At 38.5% G+C, this 22,775-nt stretch overlaps 1 protein-coding gene and 1 long non-coding RNA gene across 5 annotated transcripts in view; one reads left to right on the top strand and one right to left on the bottom strand.

The window, feature by feature from the left end:
* Positions 1–5,238, bottom strand: part of MINDY3 (MINDY lysine 48 deubiquitinase 3) — a 62,729-nt gene extending 57,491 nt beyond the window's left edge. For both annotated transcript variants that reach the window (XM_064505991.1, XM_064505990.1), the window contains exon 1: positions 5,018–5,238. Coding sequence is in view for 1 of the 2 variants with exons in the window: in XM_064505990.1 (XP_064362060.1) it covers positions 5,018–5,114 (97 nt within the window). In the remaining variant the exon portion in view is untranslated. The remainder of the gene's footprint in view (positions 1–5,017) is intronic.
* Positions 5,239–5,274: 36 nt separating this feature from the next.
* LOC112982416 (uncharacterized) overlaps positions 5,275–22,775 on the top strand; it is a 32,731-nt gene continuing 15,230 nt past the window's right edge. The window contains exons 1-3 of one of the 3 annotated variants that reach the window (XR_003258973.2): positions 5,275–5,471; positions 9,870–9,911; positions 13,132–13,316. This is a non-coding gene — a long non-coding RNA (uncharacterized LOC112982416). The remainder of the gene's footprint in view (positions 5,472–9,869; positions 9,912–13,131; positions 13,317–22,775) is intronic. The other 2 variants (XR_003258971.2, XR_003258972.2) reach the window with 2 other exon arrangements.

Genomic DNA, 22,775 nt, shown 5'->3' with positions numbered 1-22,775 from the left:
CAGCTCTGTGAAAACTTCTTAATTTTGACAAATCTGTATCCTGATAAAAGCTCTCGATATGAGAACTCCTCAAGAGCTTTCATTTTCTCTAAGCCTGTTAGCCTCATCCAGAGAGAACAGACTCATTAGTACCATATCTGTTCTTAAAGTTGTAACAATGTCTTTTCCTTTTTGAAACCAAGCAACCAAGGAACAAACGAGAGTTTGAGATATTTCGAATTCTTCCTGCCCTATGTCTATTCTGACTACATAAGCTACCAAGCCCATGAGCCAGAAAACACATTTTTTTCTCATTCACTTAGCAACCTAATTTAGATGCTCACACCCCATTTTTGCACAGTGAATAGTGTCTTGCACAGTGAATGGTGTCTTCTATTCTTCCTGTTTAATAGTGCTGAATGGGCTGTTACATCACGAGTCAGACAGTCTCTCACAAAACTAAATTTTTTTCCCCAATGCCTAACTTTTCATTCAGCAAGCTTCTGGCAGGTCTGATTCCTCCTGTCAAGTGCACAATGCAATTCACTAACATGGATGGAGAAATTGGCAATAATGTAAATAATACTGGGCAACTGTAAGGTCAGGGAACGTCCTGGTTCATGACATTTCTAGAAGCTTCGGTTTCAGTTTGATTTGGAGTTTAATCAAGTGAATGAAATTTCCTGTGAACCAGGAACCCTGTAGTTCAGTCAGCTTTAATCTCTTGCCAATGTATGACCTATCAGAAGATCCCTTCCCATCTCAATTACATAACAGCTCTGGCTGTTCTCCAGTCAATTACTTCACAAGGGGTTTTACATTCTACAGAATGAATTCATTATTTTTATGACATGACGCTATGCATTACAGAAGTATGTGAAATAAACACAAGTTCTCTATTTAACAGAAAGGGGCTCAATAGTCACGGCATTACCTTATCATTCAGGTGCTATTCAAGTTATATGGTTATATGCTGTGGTTATTTGGCCTATAAAGACATTATCAGTACCCCAAAACAAATACACTGCTCCAGCAGGAAAAAGTCTGTCAGTATAAAGTTGAGAACAGAAATCCTGCTTAGAGAAGGCTGTGTTATGTTGCTGCTCCCAGCAGAACATCACTGCCTCCTTTCCAAAAGTCACTATCTTCTCATATTTAATAGTAGTATTGCTTCTATAAACAAGAAAGACCACATCCTCTTGGCAAAATGAGCAAAATTTTCTATTTAAACTGAAGTTCTAAGTCAGGACTTTTCAGTATTTTTTGGAGATCTCAATACATTTTCAACTGATGTGCAAATTCCTGGCATCAGTCTCGACTTCTAGCTTCTTAGTTAATTTCTAGAGAGGTCTTACATGCAGTCCACAGATCATGACTTGAAAATCATTCACCTAGGTTTACCTGGCTGGTTTACCCACCGTACCATGGGTAGGACAGCAATTTTATACACACAGCCACCAAAAGATCTGAAGAGACAGTAACTTACGGCAGACAAGCAGTAACAAATAGAAGGAGGAGGGCCAGTAGGTCTAACCACTCCCTCCAGACCAGCTGTTTGCATAGTTAGCATCTGTCTATACCCTGTGAATAGTTTGAAAAACATTTTTCTTTTCTTCCTGATTAACTCTGCTCTGAGTAGTATGGCACTCAAAGAGGTAGAAAGCTGACAGAAATGCAAGTGCTCTATAATTCCTCATTATCAAAACATAAAAAACTACAGATACCAACCACTATTTCTCTCTAATCACCAAAACTGATTAAAGTTTATCAAATTAAACTCAGAGCAACTTTTCAAATTGCTACTTCTGTTTAAGACTTTAAGAATGGCAGGTGTATTCCTTTCCCTCAAAATATCTGCTCATCTCGTAAAAATATTTTTTCCTAGAAACCTTGACTTGATAATTTTCTAACAGTATTACAACTCCAATAAGTTAAAAACAATACTACAGGATTTAGTTCCTCAACTAAGGGTGCAGTAAAGGTCAGTTTGGTGATGTTGAGATGTACTAGATCTGACAAAAGAGTTTCAGGCATGTAAAAGGAGAAACCTGAAAAGAATAGAGGAGAAAGAAAAAGAAAGTTGTTAACCTATCCATCCAACTCAACACGAAAGTTGGAAGAGATCTGGATAAAATGGACCCTATTACAGTCTACATAAGACATATACACTTGAACTGTAGAATTAATACCTTCATGCTATGCTGTGGGTTTCCTGTTGAAATTAAGTATTTGTTTTGAAAAGACTTTTTCTTTCTGAATACGAGTAAGAAAACAGCTTAGGAAATTCTGAAAGGATGTTGCATTTGAACTCGGACCTGCCAGACATTCACAGTTGTGCAAAAGTAATGCTGCATGCTTTTGGGCAGATCTGAAGAATGGCTTTATGAACAGAATCTGTCACTTGGATTAAAGAATAAAAACACTCCTAACACAGGTATTTTCTTTAGGGTTCAGGCATCTGCCTAGCTCCTTCCCAAATCATCGTATCTATGCCAGGAAACACTGAGAGCCAGACCAAGCCTTTGTCATATATTTCTCTGAGCCCACTTTTAGGATTCTGATTCACTAGGATCAAACTGCATCTTCTGATGCAATCACCACACAAAGAGATTTTTCTTAAAAAACAAAAAATAGCAGCTTTGCAGCCATGTCTTTATGAAGTTAGCAATCAAAAATAACATAGCTGCCAATGGGGCAAACTGAGGGAATTACTTTTGATTTTTGAGCTGTCGCTTTATCTTCAAACAGCATACCCACATAGCTAGGTCAATTCTGTTAACTGACCACTGATCAGTTTATCTTCACTTTTGACCAAATGCATACAATGGTTAAACAAGTTTGGTGCATGACTAGGACTCCCAAACTACAGCTGCTATCCTTAGTAGGAAACTGACTGGTTTGAGTCTTACATTCCTTTGTTGGAATCTTACTTTCTTTTCTAAATATAAATTATAGTTCTCAACTTCCAAAGGGTTTGAGAAAGATCAGACCAGGTCTGAAATAAATACTGGTGTTTCACATTTTAGAGAAAAACAGTCTATTCAAGCGAACAAATGTCATTTATACTTCTCTTCTCCTTTCTCAACATCTGATGTGAAACAAGGGGCCATCTTTATAACTTTGAAGTTTTTGGAAATAATAAAGCTTGATTTTTTTTTAAAATCAGTGTTCACAAGACTGCTTTGCAGAAAGCAGGTAAATCGTTTTGTATTTTTTGGTGTAAGTAACTGAAGGTTGTGTAGCAGCATAATACTTTCACCCAATGTAAGGGACTGAAAGCAAATTTTCTGAGTCCTGCTGCAAGACCTCCAAACACATTCAAACTCACTGTCATGTGTTTTTACTACGCAAAACTGATTATATTAAATATGATCTAAAGGAAGGGAACACCACACAGTATAGTTATACAACCTTGTCTAAAGGCAGATTGCAAATAATAGCAGTCTTTCCAGAAGCCACCAAGAATATGAGAGGCCTTTTCCATCAATCTTCCACAGGAACACAAGTTTTGGGCATTACAGCACACATTTCAATGAACTTTGAAGATCATAGTATTTTATACATGAATAAAATGTATCTTGAAAATCAGAATTTAGGTAATTAGTATTACCAGTAAGGTAAATAATTTTGCTTAATGACAGCTCTGGTTCCTTCTAGATGACTTTGTAAAAATACTTCTTGCACTAAAACAGCAGCCCTCTGCCAAAACTTAAAGAGATATTTGAGAAAACTATATTCCAGTAAAAAACAGCAAGTCCCTAGAAAAAGTAATGGCTAGAGCAGCTCTGTTTAAATTCTAGAATTTGGGAGGAATTTAGCAGTTCTTTTTTGAAAGATTTCCCACTGAATTGTCTAAACACAGATTAACCTAGCGAAAAAGATATGAGAGCCTATTAATGCACTGTGTCATGTGACAGGGGAGAAGCTGTGCAGCTCCCAAATCAACATCACACATTCATCTATTGCAACTACACTATGCATATGATGAAACTCTCATGCTAAGAAGAAAGGAAAAAAAATAAAAAGAGAGAGGCAGAGAGAACATCCAACCAAGCCAACTTCACCCTGAGGTCTGTACCCATGAAAAAAAAAAATCTATAAATTCCACTAAAATTTGTGAACTTTCTCCAAGAGATCAGGGGTTTATTATGATCTTCATAACCATTATTAGAATTCTTCAAAGCCAGTAAGTTATAGAAAAAGCTATTATTCCTTTCTTTCAGCCAGGACAGGAGGGCAGACTAGCTTCTTATATATTTTTATCAGTAAGTCTCTGGACGAGACATTGCAACTGTAGTTTTGAAATAACATCAGAATGTCTCCATCGAGAAGTTAAATACAATGGCTTTATTTCTTGCCATACCACAGCACTAACCCTAAAGATGGCATGCACCTGCTTCAATTTCTAAAGGAACTAAACTCCTTTAAAGAAATATAAGTGTCTCCCAAGCTTGTCTCCACTGCTGAGAAGATGATTTGCGATTACCACACGCTTGGCAAACAAAAATAATTGTATACTCTTGTTTACACAAACTATGCAAGATGATGCATGACAGAAATTTGAGAAATATATTTCCCTCACTACTCCTTTAATTTCCTGTGGAGATTGGTGACGAAAGACGCCCGAGCTGCCAAAACGCATGTATGGATATGTAACAAGTGAATCTGCTGCATCATTTTTCCTGCGGGCCACAGGCTGACTCGCCAGCGATACAGGCAGATAGAAACAGTTACGACTACCCGCCTCCTCCCCGCGCCGCGGCCGCCCCGGCGGCCTGCCCGCCCCGCGGAGCCGGCGCCCACCCCAACGCCCCCCGGGCAGACCTCTGCGGACGGACACACGGACACACGCAGACAGACGGAGCCGCGAGACGTCGGCGGGGCGCAGGGCAGCCGGGGGCGTGCCGGGCGCGGAGGGGGCGCGGGGCAGAGCCGGGGGTGCCCGCGGGAGGGGGGCGGCAGCGGCGAGGCCGGGAGCGCCCCCGGGGCGGGGGGGGGGGGGGGGGGGGGCGCCGCGGCACCCCCCGCTCGCAGGTACCTTGCGCCCAGCGGCAGAAGATGGTGTCGGCGAGCCCGCGGGGCCCGGCCTTCTTGCCCCACACCAGGTGGACGAGCTCCTGGCCCGCCTCCGACATGGCGGGGTGGCGGCGGCCCTGCGGCCGGGCGGGCGAGGCGGCTCCTGGCGGCGGCGGCTCTGCCAGGCGCTGCCCCTGCGCGCGGGAGGGGCCGCGCCGGGCGGGGAGGGGCGGGGCGCGCCGCGCGCACCGGCCGCTTCGGGCACTGCGCAGGCGCCGCCGCTCGGCGCCTCCCCAGCAGGCGCTTCGGCTTCCGCGGGAGCCGGAAGGGGGCGCGGCGCGCGCCTGGCCGCCGCCGGCCGCTGCTCGCTGAGGCGGCCGTTGGAGGGGCTGGAGCGCGTTCTGCGCCGTCCCGCCCCGCCCCGCCGCGCGGGGCGCGGCCATTGGCTTCCAGGGGGCAGGGGCTGGCGCGGCGCGGTAAGTCACCACAGTGGCTCGCGGGCAGCAGCACTTCGCACTCTCCTCAGCCTTCCCGCGTCCTCCCGGCTTGTCCCTTGTCCGCTTGCCGTGGCGTTTTCCCCTGCTCAGCCCTCGCTGCCCCAGAGGTCTTGTGAAAGCTGAGAGCAAAGGTGGTGGTGGAGGGGGAGAGGGCCTTTTAAAGCTCAGTCTGAAGCAGATTTAGTCAATCCAAAAACTCCTTATCTTGAATGTAGGCTGGAGGTAAGAAGAGAACCCTGGACTTCAAAATCGTACCAATAGAATGACTTTGTTAAACTGGAGCAGCATTAGATGTACATCCCATGGACTCTAGAAGATTCAGATTTGGAAAATAAACCCAATTTGGGTTTATCTAGTTTAGTAATTTTTTTTAACTGGTAGGGTTTTAGAAATCGAAACTGGGAATTGTTAGAAAAGATATGTTGCCATTCAAATAGGAGTTCTTCAAGGACATTTTGTGGTCAGTGTTGTACACGAGGTCAGTGTAGACTTCATTAATTAAAATTCTTTAGAAAAGCGATAACGATACCAAAAACTCGAGTGAGGGTGTTCTCTCCCTAAGAAAGAAGCATCTCTATCTAAAAGTTGCCTAGGTGCACCTGCAATGTGTATGCCACTCAAAATTCTTCATGTGGAATACAGATCAAATTGAAGTTGAGCATAATATTATGCCTCTCTACTTTGCGTTCATCATATAGCTATTTGTGACTTTTAGCGAATTTGGACATCGACTCAGACTGTTACAAGTGCAATGATATTCTGCATTAAGTACTAAAATAGCCAGTGTCTAGATGTTTGTGAGCTTTTATTTAAGGTAATACTACAAATTGATCAGAAGATGGTGTGGTGGTACTTCTGATTTTTTTTAAGCATTTTCAAGCACTTACACAATTGAGTATTTTCTCAAAAATTACTGACAAGCCATCAATTTCCTTCTGTATAGATTAAAAAAAATGATTAGTTGTGTAAGTAATGCTTATAATGGACACATTTTGATTTTAGCATAAATTGTGAATAACCCCAAATAAGTTAAAATAGTTTTATTAGAATTAAAGGCAGCATAAGAACAAAATCAGACTCTGTACATACTAGAATAAAGGTCTTCATGTTCTGTAGTTCTTATGGGTTCTGAATCAATATACTGATACGAATAAACTTATGTATAATATATGATTTCTTATAGTGGTGGTACTTCAAGTTCAATACAAGATACAACAGGCCTGTAACTGAAAGCATTCTATGAGCAGGAGGTAAATACAGAATTTTTTCAAAATGGTGCAAGGAAAAAGCATAATTCAGCTGGCCCTGGTGAAGTTTAGTCTGTCCATAGGCAGGCTATGTGAGGAGGAAGGAATAACTGCATGGTTTAGCCCATCTCTTCAAGTTGCTAGGCTTGTTCTAAGGAAGCAAACTTATGTCAACATGGAAGCTGAGGGGAGTGTCACTGCAATCCAAAAAAAAAAAAAAAGAATTCAGTGAAGCAAGTGGAAAAAAATGAGGGGGGAACACACTTTAAAACAAGGATGTTGGGTGTAAAACCAGACAATGGCCAGTGTTGCATGGAAGAGGAGTTTGATAACGCTACCTGGAGGCACCAAAAGGCCACTTACATTTAAGGAATGGGAGTAGACATGCCCATATGAGAAGTTCCTCCTCTTCCCCAACTTCCCTCCTTCTGGTGTGTTGGATAACCATTTGCCCATTGTCAAGATCAAGTTGATTAGGATAAGAGCGCCGTCTGATTTCAGAAGTGCAAATGGATATTCACACAGAAATACGGAGAAGTTCAGTCACAGCCTCAGGAGTTTGGGAGGAACCAAAAGAGGGACTGCAGTTTAATGGACTCTAAATAAATGCAGCAGGTTTTCTTTCTCACCATAGAGTGGAAGACTCATTGTCAGCCCCATACCTATGCTTGTAGGTCCATAGAGGAGTTAACAGCTAATATTCCTGCAAGGCCACAATATCAAGTTAGGTTGCACCTGTATTTCCCACCTCTGAAACTTCAAAAGAAAGAGACTGCCTACTAAATTAGAACCACCAATAGTCAGATTTCAGCAAAGTAACACTTCCGTTGTGTATCAGTAACAGTGTGGTTTTAGGTTAATGTCCTGTGTTGTCTGTTGTGTAAAACTGATTTCACTATTAAATATTTCACCAGCTATTTGCTGCCGAGTACTACTGATATTGTTAATTTGCTGTATATAATTTGAACGTGGAAATGAAAAGAACATGTCTTCGGAGTTAGGCACTATATTGACATTGAAAGTGAAAACTAATGAGAAACATCTAAGACTTAAACTCATTTGACCCGTTTTGATGATTTAGTTGGCATATAGCACATAGAGTTCAGCACAGACAAATACAAATTAATGAATCTGGGAACAAGGGAGCAGTCTTGAGCATATGTGCCAACTGGAACAGTCTGCCATGTGCTGGTTAGGAAAAGCATTAGGAAATTACTTTGGAAATATCACTGAAATCATCAGCCTCGGTAATACAAGCGGTAAAAGGCAAACAGTGTAGTCAGTTATGGCAAGCTGTATTGAGTACAAATGAGGTGAGACTGTGGATGTCATCAGTTATGACTTGATCTCTCACTGATCATCTTTTTTAGGTTTTGTGCATTTATAGATTGATATTTGCATGTTCGTACAGAAGAGTCTGGATGGGAAAACATATTATGTCTGTGAATCTACATAGGTAGTTAGATGGCAGTCAGAAGGAAAATGAAAAAGGGGAAGTAGGAGAAAAGCGGTGATCCAGAAATCTTCTGTTTTGAAATTAGGAACGTACAGGGACTTATTTTTTTAGTTTGTTGGTTTTGCACACTAAGGGGGAAACTTAAAAGCTCAGTTAGGTCTAATATGCAGGTTCATCTATGTTATGTGCAGGTAAACTATGTATTTTATTTCAGAAACAGATTATACCTGAATTGGAGTTGCAACTGTGAACAAAGCATGTGGAAACCAGCACACAAATATATGGAAATACTGTTTCTTAAAATTCTGGCACAGTGGTATTTAAACCTGGTTTCTGTGGACCTTTGGGATGTGTAAACTGTACTAAAAAATGGAGGGTTCTTCAAAGATAAATAGATGAAACAGTAGACTTAAGTTCTCTGCGTATGGGTCTTTACTGCCTCTAAAAATGTTTAGAGGTATGTGAACCAAAAAAGATTAAAACCCACTGCTATACAGCATTGCTTTGATATATCCTGAGTAGTGTGCACAAATGTGAACTGCTTTTTCAGTTAGTTTATATTGAATGCACAGGACTATTTCCATTTTTTTTTATGCTGGGCTGCCACCATGTGGTTGGATTGGTGACTTAAAGTGCGCTATTTAAAATTTCTGCAAGCTTTCTATATTTCCTCATAAATAATGTGCACTATTCACTTATTTTTTTCTGTGTGAGATGCTGTTAATTTACTTTACAGACTGGTTTGGTGGTTTTGTTCTTTAGGAAATCATAGCAAATTTTTTTTTCTCTCTTCTAATCTATTCCAATGTCACTTGCTTTAGCTTGGTTCTGTTCATTTCAATCTGTAGCATCTTAGAATAATTCTCCACAGTAAAGGAGGAGGAAGTAAAGAACATAAACAAATACTCTCTCTATCTGCAGCCACTTTTATTATTTCATAGTGTATTTTTAAGGATTAAGCCTATTCCTGAAAGTTCTTGGATTAATTATGGATTTACTGCCCTGAACTGTTGACAGACTGCAATAAGAGTTGCAAACTTCTTGCATATCACCAGACAAATCTCAGTAAAGTTCATCCACATTGAGATAGTTTTCTCTTCCTTGTCTTGGAAAATGTTTTGTCTGGCCTGGTTGATAGGAAAAACAAGTATATCAAAAATCAAATAAATGCTAAGCTGCTTAGTGCATATAGCTCCAAAGGGAATTACACCAGTGTTGTGTAACTAAATTGTTCTGACATTAACGAGAAGCTATAATGGAATATTACAGTTTAGTTTTCTACAATTACATTTTCTGTTTACTCCCTTCTTAGTTTTATTACCAAAAAAAAAAAAAAGAAAGAAAAAGCCCCACCAAGTCTGTACAGACAAAATGTTGAGTATTTGAAATGTGGTGGGGCAGAAAAAGCCATTGGAGCAAGCCACAGAGGTGTTTGTTTGTCCGTCTGTTGTTTAGATACCTAACTTCCTACTGATGAGAAAGTTAGCTAAAAAAAAAAAAACTCTATACTGTACCTGAAACTTTGTACATAGTGCTCATGAAGTGGTATCTAGCTATATGCTTTCAGGATGATTTCTGAGAGGAATTTTGATATCACTAATCCTGCCCAACATTCCCTTTATTTGCACATTTGTGTCCAGAGAATAATTAACGTTGCTGGTTTACAAATTGCAGATTACTTCCTCCTCAGCATCAGAGGTGAGCTCTGGACTGTTGGTAAGTAGAAAGAATGGGTCACACCCATTATTGCTTCTTGTTCTCAGTTGAGAGGTAAAGATTGTTGTGGCAGCACCAGAGATGACAAGATGGTGGTGTGGGAGGGATGCTCATCTGTGGTTCTGGCTTGGGTCAGGCAGTCAGGTGCTAACTGGAAGAGAAAGAATGCAATGACATGCTCTTCTTCTCAGTGGCCTCACCTGGAGCTGCAGGGTAGCCCTGCAGAGCTTATTGCTTGGAGAAGTAAAAGAGCTCACAATCCAGGGAATGGGTAGAATAGGTTGCTTTCTGCCAGCAAGAAGATGGGAAGAGAAATGGGCACAAAAGGGAAATTCTTCAGGTGTCAAGGAGTGTGCTACAACTCTGAGACCTACACAGTTCATTTCCTTCTCTCCTTACATTCCTTGTTTTGAGAAGCGGGTCTTCATGTCTTCTTACCTGCACATCAGCACCAGGTTGGAATGCGGACCCTGATATGAAACAAAAAGCTCTGATTTCTCTCATTTTCTCTTTTAAATGATGAACGAGTGCTAGACTTGACTCCTACTGAAATCACAGACAAGAGAAAATAAGCAATTTCTTGGTGAAGATATTTGTCCTCAGCACCTGTTAGTGACACAAAGCAAGCTACCAATTGTCTTGAGTGTGTGTATTAGCTGTTAATACTTGTGATTGACATCCCTGTGGAATGGGAAAGAATCCCAGGGGAATCACAACTTTCCATGATAGCCAATAGAGCAAGCAAAAAATTCTTTCTTGCATAGGTACCATTTATAGTACACATGCGTAGTATTTTAGCGGTGTGGACATTTGTTTAAGATGAACTGTTTAAAATTGGTGGAAATATAACTCCATGGTTTGCATAAACACTGGCAAGAGTAAATATCCATGTATTTGTATTAAAGCTGTATTGGAACATAACAGTTCTACTCACAATCATGGTTGAATTCATTCAAGGTTTATAAATCGGGAAAAAGTATGACAGAAAATGGACCCTTTTAGAAACCGTTATTTATTCTTTTTTTTAATTATTCTTATCATGGCATTTTCGTGTTGTTTTAAATGGTATGTTTCCCCCCCAAACTAGACTGAGATTTTTCTATTTCTTTCAAATCAAATTATCTTACAGAGATAGGTAAAATGTAAACTTCCATTATACTTGTATGGTTGCACTGTGTGTAGCCAGCAGCATATTTTTTTGGATAATGGACTGCAGTTTTGGGGAAAAATAAGAGAAAATTTGGCATTGTAATTGTCAGAAAAAGTTTATAATCATTAAGACTATTAGGAATATAATTAAATTAAGAATATCAGGTACCACATAGTAATGCTAATACCATATGTCTGGCATTATTAGTTACAAGTGGCTCAGACAAGCTGTGTGTGACATGAATTTGTTAACACGTTGATGTGCAGTCAGTACTCTGGTTAACTGCCAAGTTTACCCAGCAGTGACAGTACACAAAAAAGATAGAAAGAGATATTTAAAAGTCATTTACAGTCATCAATTTCAGTACTGCATTTCAAACTGAAAAGTTACTTTGAAATAAAAGATTGAATTGTTTGATTTCAATAAGATTGAAACAAAATATATTCACTATATTGAAATGTTAAAAGTATTAAATACCTCTAATTCAGTCAAAATTTACAGGAAAGTTTCAGTTTTGCAAAAGGAGTAGTTTCCTGCAGAAACCTGAAGTGTTTTGACCAGCCTTACTTTTCCTCTGGGTGAGGTTGAAGAAAAATTGTTTTTATTGGGGGAAGTTTTGTTTTCAAGAAGATGGTAGGATGTGTGCTGGAAGAATGCAGAATGAAAAGAGGTATGAAATATCTGGATGATTAAATGCTATTAGGAGGAAATTAATATACTAGGAAGATGTTCTATACCAGACAGACAAGAACCTTTTTGTCTCTCTAAATGTTGCAGGCAAACCCATGCCTAAAGCCGTTTGCCCATTTTACATCGTCTTCCTCTCTAAGTTCTTTTTCTTACTTGTTCAGATTTTCTGTTTCAAACTCCTCTTTTCTAAAAGCCTTTCACAGTTGTGCTCCTCTCTTTATGTTCTCATTTCTTTTTCACCTACAGTACTTAATTTTAATGACCCTTGCCTTATGTTTCATTTTCTATTCTTAACCATTGTTTTGTCTCCTTTAGCATTAATATAAATGCTATTTCTCTTCTATTCTTGGAACAAACTGTCTTGCTGTATGACATTTTGTCCTTCATGTCCGTTATGAAAATTCATTATTTCATGTCTTCCCACAGTGGTAGCTGTAAATCCCATCAACTTCCATGTTGATATACTTTCTGCAAGTTCCTCAGGCCTGTGAGGAGTTTATTTCTGCTATGGATTCTGCAAAGTATCACCTACTTAGGACATTTTAAAAATATATAAAGAATGCAAGGACAAGAGATTCACACAGAGATCAGCCATGTTGGGAAGAAGGATTTATGAAGAATGCATTAGAACTCAGAGGAAATGTTGGGTACCTGAAAAAAGCACCCATTAGATGTGAAACCTTAAGGAAAGGGAGCTGATAAGTGAGCTACTGTAACTTAAAAATTGATTTAGGACTGGTCTTCCATCAAAGCAATTGATGCTTATTTGTTCTGAAATGAATTCCACCTCCCACTTCAGAGAATGTTGTTGCCACACCAAAATAAATCACAGGATTGTATGCATTATTATAGCTCATATGACCATTTGTCTGTGAGGCACACTGAAGCTTGATATTTTAGAGTGCAATGAGTTGTTACTTCGGGTCACTCAAAATAGCTGAACTTTAACATCTTTGAATAAAAATTCTTTGCCCAGTAGATGGTGTTATAGTTCTTAGAATAGCTAGAATAATGCTATTTAATTTAAGTAAGTTCAGTGCAAAAAATCCTCAGCACAATCCTGTGGTTAAGAAATTAAGGGTCAGGGAGCTCTGCTGATTTATAGCAGCTGAACATCTGCTTTGGAACACACAAAGTGAAAGATTTCAAATTTATGGTTTCCCGCAACAACCATGACTTGTCCCTGTTTTTACATACTGTTGGCATTTTCACTGACTACTTTTATTCTTAAACATATAATGTAGTCTATTCTTTTTTATTGTATTTACATTTCTCCACATACAAAATTATGCTAACATTTTTCCATTTTTTTGCTTTCTTTAAAACAAAAGAATAAAGACTAACAAAATTTCCTACCCTTTTTCCTGTCCCTTTAAGTAGCAATTTATAGGCATCAATGCTTCAAGATACAGATATGAGAACTCTCTGGAGTTCTAGATCCAACTCCCTGGAGGACTCTCTGGAGTTCTATATTCCAACTTTCTAAGTGTGGACAACATCTGGACAGATAAGAACAGATCCTCGATCCTACGTTCTTCTGCTAGTTAAAACAGTCTATTCCTGAGGTAAAACACATTGACTGATACATGGTCCTTAGAATAGGGACCATAAAAAGATGTACAGCCTTTTTTGGGGGGGATGGGGGGGGAATTGTTGCCATTAGATTGAAACAAATATGCTGCTTTTCTTTTTTGAGGTAGGGTTTTCTTTGGGTTTTATGAAGCTATCTCTTCCAGAAATATCTCAGCATATTAAGAGAATTTTTCTTTCATCTTACTTCCCTTCTGCCCCTTTGAAATACACTGAATTGCTTTAGGTATCACATGCTCTTAGATAAAGTTCTTAGTGAGATCTTGTCTTTGATTTGCTATGGAAGCTCTCTGCATTTGAGTGTATACCGAAGTGTTAATGTTGCTTATCATCCCTCAGGCTTTAATGGTCTGTTTGGTCTTCTCATTTGATTGTCTCTTATGCTATCCTTACTGTCCCTTGTGCTTGGTGAACCTTTGCCTTGCAAAGCAAATATGCTTGCTCTCCTGTGAATCTTTTCATAGCCTTGTGCTTTCACCCAGCTCCCCATAGCTTATTGACAATGAGCATCTCCCATCATTATATTTCCAGCACCGTGTGGCCACTGTAGGCTTCCCATGATATATTTTGCTATTATGGCATTAGCACCACTATTATGTGGTCCTCCACTCATGTTGTACTTGTATTTGCCCTGAATCTGTAATGTCCAGTACAAGGTACACCTTGTTTGTAATACAGTATAACAGAGTCTAATACTAAGGAGAGCCAGATTCCTAAAGCCACATTTCTTCATTTGTACCTGGTATGTTTTATATTGCTAAATCCATCTTTCAGATGGGAAGAAACTAATGACTTGCAGCCATTCAGGCAGAAACTTTATGTAACTGTGCTTGCATTTTTTTCTCTAATTTGGACATGTAGTCAGAGCAATCACAATTACCATGACTGTGTGAAAGGAGAGTAATTGCCCATGCAAATTAGGCACACAATTGCAAGCATTTTTTTCTGAAAATTTTTGCTTAAAATCATATAGTCCTTTCTGTAAAATTAAGGGTGAGGACAATCTCCTAGCAAAATATGAAATTGTTAAATAATATGCTGCTTAACCTTTTTTTCTCTGTAGATTCAACCGAATGTATTTTAAGTTCCTTATCTCCTGCTCCAAATGCTGCTCATTTTTGTTACTTTCTAGTGATGATAATATTTCACCGTAGCGGTGACTATAATACATTTGGTGCTATAGTGCTTTATACACACACACCTCTTTAATTGATGTTTTGTGAAGTTTAAATAACATTTATTAAGTGTAACATTATTCTTATATACATACCATTGTATAAAGCCCTTTCAAGAATATATTTAATCATGGCAAAAGTCTGTTCTTCCAGTTAAATGGTTTCCAGTATTTGATAGTTAATAATTAAAGGTCCAAAACATTTGAAAGGATCAAAACTGTCTTAAAAGGTGAAATATTCTGCTTATTCTGCTTCACAGCAAAGCAAAATTTTGCCAGACTTTTAAAATGGCATCACTGCTGCTGCTGCTATTTTTAAAGCTGTCAAGAGCTGTCCAAAAGCATGGGAAATTTTAGCCCAGTTTTCTTTTAAAAATATAAGAACACCTGAAAAGTAAGGCTAGGAAGAAAACTGCTCGTTCAGCACAACAGTAGGACTGCTACTAACACCACTCTTAAAAAAAAAGAACATTATGGCAACCCTCCCCCTGAGATGGCTGGCCATGGAGAACAGAGGAAACTCTGTGATACTCAAACATCTTGTTGAGTCACTGGAAATGGTTGAAGTTGAAACGCCTGTTATTGAATTGCATGAAACTGGTAGTGTCAGAGTACGTACTTTCATTTGACATATGGTGCATTCTCGTATGGTGTTCTAGAAAGCTTAGCATAACATGAGTGTGTGGACGAATTTCAAAATCCATACGTCTCTACTATCACCTCACCAAATTTTTGTTTTAAAAGTTATCATAAGCTGTTAGCACTAGTATACTTTCAGTGCCATCACCATTCTGCAGAGAAAGCCTGGGGCAGCTTTTCTTCCCCTTTCCCTGATAGTTTCATTCTGGAGCAGGGCTACTGAAGGCACAAACCACGAGCTTGTCGGGAACGCTGTGAGTGCACACACAGCTACAATGCATCACATGAGGACAGAGGCACATTTTTGGCTTGGCACCTTTTTCACATGGCATTGAAAAGAAAATTTGATGTGCAGCTAAATGTAGGGAAAAAAAATAAACATGCCTTTTCTGTTTGAGGGAAGAAGTCTGTTTGTTTCAGGCAATTAGCTTTGAGGATGTCTACCCTAAGTGTAGTACCTCTGAGCTTCAAGGGTTGCCATGTTTGCATGAGAAGCTGCCACACAGACAGAGCAAATTAAAACCCTACCTGCTTTCTTTGAATTTCAGAGGGCATTGTGTTTGCGAGGAGCAGAACCTTTGGGTCAAACAGACCTCACAGATTCCTTAAAAAACTCCAGAATAAAAAGTAAGGCCGGCAGGGAACTGGTTATGGCTTCCCAGTTTTCTAGCATGGATTTTTCTGATTTGCACCAGCTGGCAGCAGTTGCCAAGCAACTGGTTTCTCTGTACTCCAGCCACTCCTTGTCTGTGATGAGCCTTCTTTAGGTTAACCATATGTCCTGTGTGACGTGCTCTGGGGAGGGACACCTACATTGCGTGCTGTCATGAGACAACTAGCTGAGTGGAGGAGGGGAAGACAGTAGATGTTGTGTACCTTGAAATTAGCAATGCCTTTAATAGATGGTCTACCATATATCCTCACAGCCAAATTGTTGAACGATGGACTGGATAAATAGATGACAAACTAGGTGGAAAATCGGCTGGAATGGTGCGCTCTAAAGGTGGTGATCAGACATACAAAGCCCACCTGGCATCTGGTTACTAGTGGCATCCCTCAGGAATCGATACTGGTATCAATCCTGTTTGTCTTCAGTAACAACCTGGATGATGGGCTAGAGTACATTCTCAGCAAGTTTGCAGGTGATATCAAACCGGGGAGAGTGGCCAGGACACTGGCGGGCAGGGCTGCCTTTCAGAGAGCTTCGCCAGGCTAGACAAATGGGCTGACAGGAACCTCATGAAATAACCCAGAGGCAAATGCAGAGCCCTGCGTCTGGGATGGACTAACCCCACACAACAGGTTCTGTGTCTTCCTACTGCTGAAAGAGGTTTGTTTATGTTTTTTGAAGGCTTGTCTTCAGTGAAGAGGTAGAATCATTTTATCGACCCTAACCTGGCTTGAGTCAGAGCAACTACGCACACAGATGGTATAAGCTATATATGGAGTGCTTTGATTAATAGCTTAGCAGTTGCTTACCTGGACTGAAGTCTCTAGGTGCCTTCCCACTCCATTGCTAGCTAGAAAATTAACAGGCATTGAGATTTCCTCCTCTGACAGTCCAACTAACTCAAGCTTAAAAAGGAAAGGTTTATATGCAGGCAGGAATCAGTTATGGGATCATCTTTGTTGTCACAGGCTAACGCTGCAGAAAAGAAAAGCACCAAGACAAAACTAGTTTATAATGTCTCATCAAGTTTAAAGTCTGATTTCAGATAGATTGACTGTGCTCGTTGGTAGTTGAACTGTTTCTAGCCTTTCTTGGTTTTGTCTCTTGGATTTTTTTCTTGAAGTTATATATTTCTTGTATCAAATAATTTTATTCAGAAGTAAACGGTAGTTATAGTGACATTATAGCCTCACTAGGGGACTAAGTACACAGACAGTTCTGGGTGAAGACATATAAATCATAACAATGTACTCCATCAGCTTCTATTTTTATGCCCGTAAGATAGGGCATTAAGTACAGTTTTTACCTTGTAAAATGAAGAAAGGGAAACAATAAGAATTTATTGCACCCCATAAACAAAAAAAAGAAAGGAAATAGAATTTAGAAATAATGTGCTAACTCAAAACAATCAAGAAGTGAATATTAAATATATATGTTATATATCTAAAGCCATTCAGTGTAATAAATAACATTGAAAAAACATTGTAAATCATAGAACCTAGTTTGGTTTCCACACATTATTGTTTTATGTAAGATCAACAGAGCCTTATAGGAAACCAGAGAGTCTTTTATTATAATGCACTCCTTAGAACTGGGTTTGTGGAAGTAAAGACTGTGAGGTAATAAAGTGCTGAATGTTTCCCATATTGCCCATATCCATATTACCAAAATCTATAAATACTTTGCTATTTTTCTACAGATCTTGCTATAGCTGGATGTTTTGCTTCCTTTGAGCATTTTTGTCAACTACTTCTTAATAGGCGTAGTCTGCAATATTTGATCTCCCTGGGTGAGAGAGTTTTGATACATCAAAATTAATATTTTAGATTACTGAACAGAATTGGGATTCAGTGCAAAGATTTGTTACTGACTTTTTGGAAAATGGGTCAGATCTGGAAGCATCATCTCCTGCAGTATGTTTTCAGAGCATTTTTTAAGTAAAATTTTCCAGCCATTTTTAAAGTTCTTTAAAATGAAAAATCTATTCTTTTCTTATATTTAATAATAAAGAAATAAAATACTGCCAAACTGCATAATTAAAACTACCTTTCTACCACCCCCAACATCTGATGGATTTTCAACAAATGATTTTGAAGGAATTTTTTTGTACTTACCTATGACTTGTCGGCTTACCTATGACTTGTCAACTTACCTAATACTTGTCAAGAATTTCATGTTATAAGCCATTCTTCTAGAACCAAATTGAAACAGCTTTCATAGGAGGGAATTTTTAAATTATGCACACAGAGCCTATATATCCACTTTTTGTAATAGTCACTCAAATACCAGTAGTATTTCTTTGGGCAGAAGAAGGGCTCTTTCCTGTTTCCGAATAGTTGATCTAAAAAGCTTGGGTAGAATTGTGTTGGAAATGTTTTGATATCTGATGCCAAGTACATAATAAAAATCATTGTCTTCAGTGCCTGCCCAAATTTCTGTTAGTATCAAACTTGGCATGAATGCCAGAGTCAGATGTCCAGTCTTGCGCCAGCTCAGGGAGGCAGCTGCAGACCCAGCAGAGTTTTGCCAGATTTTCTTCTAGCAGGTCACCTGGAACAGTGAAGGCAAAGAGATGCTTCTTGGTCTCTGGAAATATATATCCCATTCTCCTCAGTATCAAATACTGTCTTCATCTGTGCAAGCTTTTGGTATAAATGCTTCATCACAGTCATCAACAGCTAAACAATAGGAGAGAGGTCTGATTTATTTAGCATCTAAAAGCTAACTGAGAAGCTTTACCAAAATGATCTCTTGCATAATATATTCAGGCCCAACTAGAGTGCTAAAGCTTCTCAAAGACGTAGTGATATGGTGTGCCTAGAAGCAAAAGGTTAGAGGTCAGTCATCCAAAACACATCATCACCCTGCAGGGGTTAATAACTGCCATATCTGATTTCAAGCAGGAGCAAGTAACGAGCTACACAGCATTAGCCTATTTAGATATTTGTGTTATGTGTATTTCTAACATAAAAACTGATAAAGAGTGTAAGGTCAAATGAAAAATGTATTCCTCATTACACCTCATTTTAGCAAAGTTCCTTACTCAGTGTAAGAAAAATATTTACACAACTGTGAAAGGGAAAAAGCTTTATTCTAATTAAGAGGCAACCAAATTGTTTCATGTTTAAGGAGAGAATAGACTTAAATTGGTCAAAGGAGACCAATCTCATCAAAAGAGAAAATAGCTGCAAGAACTACGGTACCTCCAAAAGTGGAAGAAGAAATGTACAAACCTGAAAACCTTATTATGATCCTGCTAGGAGGAATGTAGTTTAATAAAGTAAAGGCAGTGCTTTGTGGGGTGAAGTAATTGTAAGTATAATAGTTTTTATATCTTTGCCTATGTATTCTGTAAATATTTTAACTGTATTGTCTGTTCTGGAGGTCATAAATGAATGCTTTTTAGAATTTTACCTCAACCTGGCTTAAGTGCGATTTGAGGTTAACAAGGCATTCCTCACCCAAGGGTGTAAAGAGTCTGTGAACCAAGGCCATTTAATAACTTAATAAGTGCTCTAGATGCCCAGCACATCCTCCAGAGTTTCTAAGGTTTACAGGCTTGTGCCCTTTTGAAGTGCCTTGGACAGGCAGAGACCCTCTTCACCGCAAACATCAGGGGAAGCAGAAGTCTCTCCCGGTGGCTGTTGGTGACACCGCAGGTTCTTTGACACACAAAAAGATAATGCTGTGCTCAGATGAACTTTAAAGATCACTGGTATCTCTTTTTATCGCTTTTGTTTCACTTGAATTCTTAAGGAAACAAAACTTATGCAGTTATTCATTTGGTCTGTACATCTTTCATTCCAACCATCCCTAATAAATTTGGAATCCAAGAGTCAGTTTCAGGCAACTTGGGCAGCATGGATTGGAGATCTTAAAGGTAATGGATTTTGAGAAGCTTTGTGAAAATTAGTATTTGAGTAGAGCAGATTTCCTTCCTTTAAAGAAAGACAAAGAGAACTTATATGTGTAAGTACGTATGGAACTACTAAATATATTGGAACAGAAACTGGCTGGTCAATCACCGTGTGCGCTGTGCCAGCCAGTCATCGTACCTTTTGTCCAGACAAACCGCTGGGATGAAAGAAGGAGCAGTGGCTGTGGGAGTGATGGAATACAAAAGCTTCTAGGAGAGAAAGGTGTCATTAATTCTGTTGTTCATGAAAAAATGCATGTGTCATAAAATACTTGTTGTATTTCGATGTAATATTTATGATCACAGTTGGAAATACTGATGGAAATAGACTAATAAGACTAGTAGACTAACTCCTGTATTGCAATGATACAGATATTGCTGTTTTAAATAACTTTTTTTAAATATAAAATTCACAGAGGGTCCTGGCCTAGTCAACTGAACAATTTAATAAAATAGAAAGGCAATGGGTGGTTTTTGTTGTTCATGAGTTGTATGAGATCTCCCCTAAGAAAGTCATGTACTTTTTGAACAGCACATTTGATGCTTTCTTTCATAATCACTGCAAACAGTGGAAAGTTATTTCAAATATGACTACAATTCTCTCTATATTTTATATAAAGATCATTTGAACAGAAACTCTTTAAATCGGAAGATGCATACATGATTCACTTTTGTCATTTTTGGTGTTATAAGCCGTGTTGCATTATATTCTAGAACTTTGGTAGATAGACAATACACATTTTATGGTCAGTTTGCTGAATGTATTTGTCTAGTTAAGCTATGGAAAAGTTAGTGCAGTCGGTTTTTAAATTTTCTTAGTATTAAAAAGGGAAGAGGAAAAACAAAACCAAGATGTTCTGCTATTGCTATTTAAGTGATTAAGTAATTTATGCTGCAGAGACCCATTTCCAAACTTAAGCCCCCAAATAAAGACATTGTTTTTCAACACTGGGAGAATACACACAGCTCCTGGCTTAGTTCTATTTTGATGAAATGTGTCATTGATAAAAGAGAGTTCAAGCTTCACTAAACCAATTAAAATGTTTTTGCCTCAGGTGGTAAATAAAAGCACATGACAGACTGGGAGAGTGGTAATCAGTACAGTAGTTCAGTATTGAACAATATTGAACACTGTAACAATAACACATAATACATCATTTTGAAAGGTACATTAGATATAGTTTTTTCAAGGACAAATAAAGTATACTCTCAAGGATCAAAAAGAGACTTTAGGGTTTTTTATGTTCTATTTTAGAAATTATTGACAGTTCCTTTTTAAAGTAACTTTAGCTTCCTTGATTGTGCAAAATATTCCTGAGAATAATTTTGAATATTGGTAAGTTAGATGTAAATATGTTTTATTGAAAGCTTTTTTTCTTAGAAACATTATGGAACTTTAATATTTTAGAATTTGAAACATGTTTTATTTTCTCTCAGAGGACTATCTTGATTTTTATGTATTAGATGAATAACTTGATCTTACTTATACATGTGAGATGTAGCCAACCCATTTATGATCATACCATACAACCCAATGATAGAATTCAGCTTCCATTGCTGTATCTTGTTTCCTTGGTTACAACCCAAACAAACTGTTTTTTCAGTAAGATCCTAGATGCTGGGTCAGTTCAATGCAGCTCATCCACCCAGTCCATGAAAGATAACAGTTGACAAATAAAATGCCAAAATATTCTGAAAAGCACATGTTATAAATATAGGTGGTGTAGGCAGTAAGGTAAACTAAAATTCATGGGTTGAGTTTTGGGTTCTGACTTCCTTGAAACCTAACTTTACTTTTTTCATTTTGATTAAATTACTTTTTTCATTCACACCATGTTTTCAAATATAACTTCCTTTATGTAAACTGTGGAATAACTTTGGGATAATTGTTGTCAATTTTCAACAAGAAGATGTCTGTTTTTGAGAAATATTTGCATGTGCCACTGAGGTAGACCTTAAGAAAATGGGCCTGCATGTTCTTGTTCTCCTTTGAATTGTCAAAGATTTCTCGTTTGAATACAAGCATGGTAAAAAACTCAGAGCCCATAAACAAGCACAAGGTTTTACAGAGCCTAGCCTAACCACAATCTCTGCAGTGGGACTGAAATCCCTTGCTTTAGGCAAACAAATCTTTTACTTATTTCAGTTGCTAACCTAATGTCTAAAAGCATGGTTTGCTTCCTTATAAACAGGTTCCTGGAAGTTCTGCCGTTGTACCCCTTATCTTCAGACTGTGTTTTGGGGGATAACAGATTTTTGCTGTGACTAAACCAAAGCCTACATTCTCTTCTAGGTTTAGTGTGTTGATAAAACATTTTTAGAACTGTAAATTTCTAAAATGTACAGGAGACATTATAAGCGTCTTCCTATAAAACAGGATCTGCACTTCTCTGGGCATATGTGAGTTACTGCCTGACTGGAATACTGTATGATTTTACTTCCAGCTTTTTACCAGCTACTATTTTTTCTCTATTGCCAGAGAAACTTTTGAGTTGAATTACAGGAGCTGAAGAGCTAATCAGGTCCCCATGAACAAACTGAGTAACAAGAAAAAGTTTTGCTATTGTCTTATTTTTATAAACTGACCATTATTCATTAGATGCCAGCTTCTAGCTAGGCAGTGACACTGCGCTCAACAACGAATCCTACCTTCTACACCCTCTCAACCTAAGATGAACAAATAAGAAAAAAGAATAAGTATCAGGTTCAATAAGAGCACAGATTAATCCAATTTCTTGAAGTTGAAGGAAGGCCCAATGGCTGCAAAAACCATTAATTATGCATTATTACCAACTTTTGTTTACCAATTTCTATCTCTAGAAGAATTTTTCTACTTTAGCATCTGTGCACATCTTTAATTCCAGAAGATGGTGCATAGGTGTGTTTAAAATTTTATTATTTGTGTTTAAAACCAGAGTTGATTTGAAAAGAAAATATCAGATTTTGTAAACAGAAATATTCGGATAAGGAGATTTGGGAAAGTAAAATGTAACATACCACATTACAGTCAATTCAGGCTCCTTTCATCATAGCAA

Source organism: Dromaius novaehollandiae, chromosome 2 (genome assembly GCF_036370855.1).
Source record: "Dromaius novaehollandiae isolate bDroNov1 chromosome 2, bDroNov1.hap1, whole genome shotgun sequence".
Taxonomy (NCBI): domain Eukaryota; kingdom Metazoa; phylum Chordata; class Aves; order Casuariiformes; family Dromaiidae; genus Dromaius; species Dromaius novaehollandiae.
This window is presented reverse-complemented; position numbering and strand designations above follow the sequence as displayed.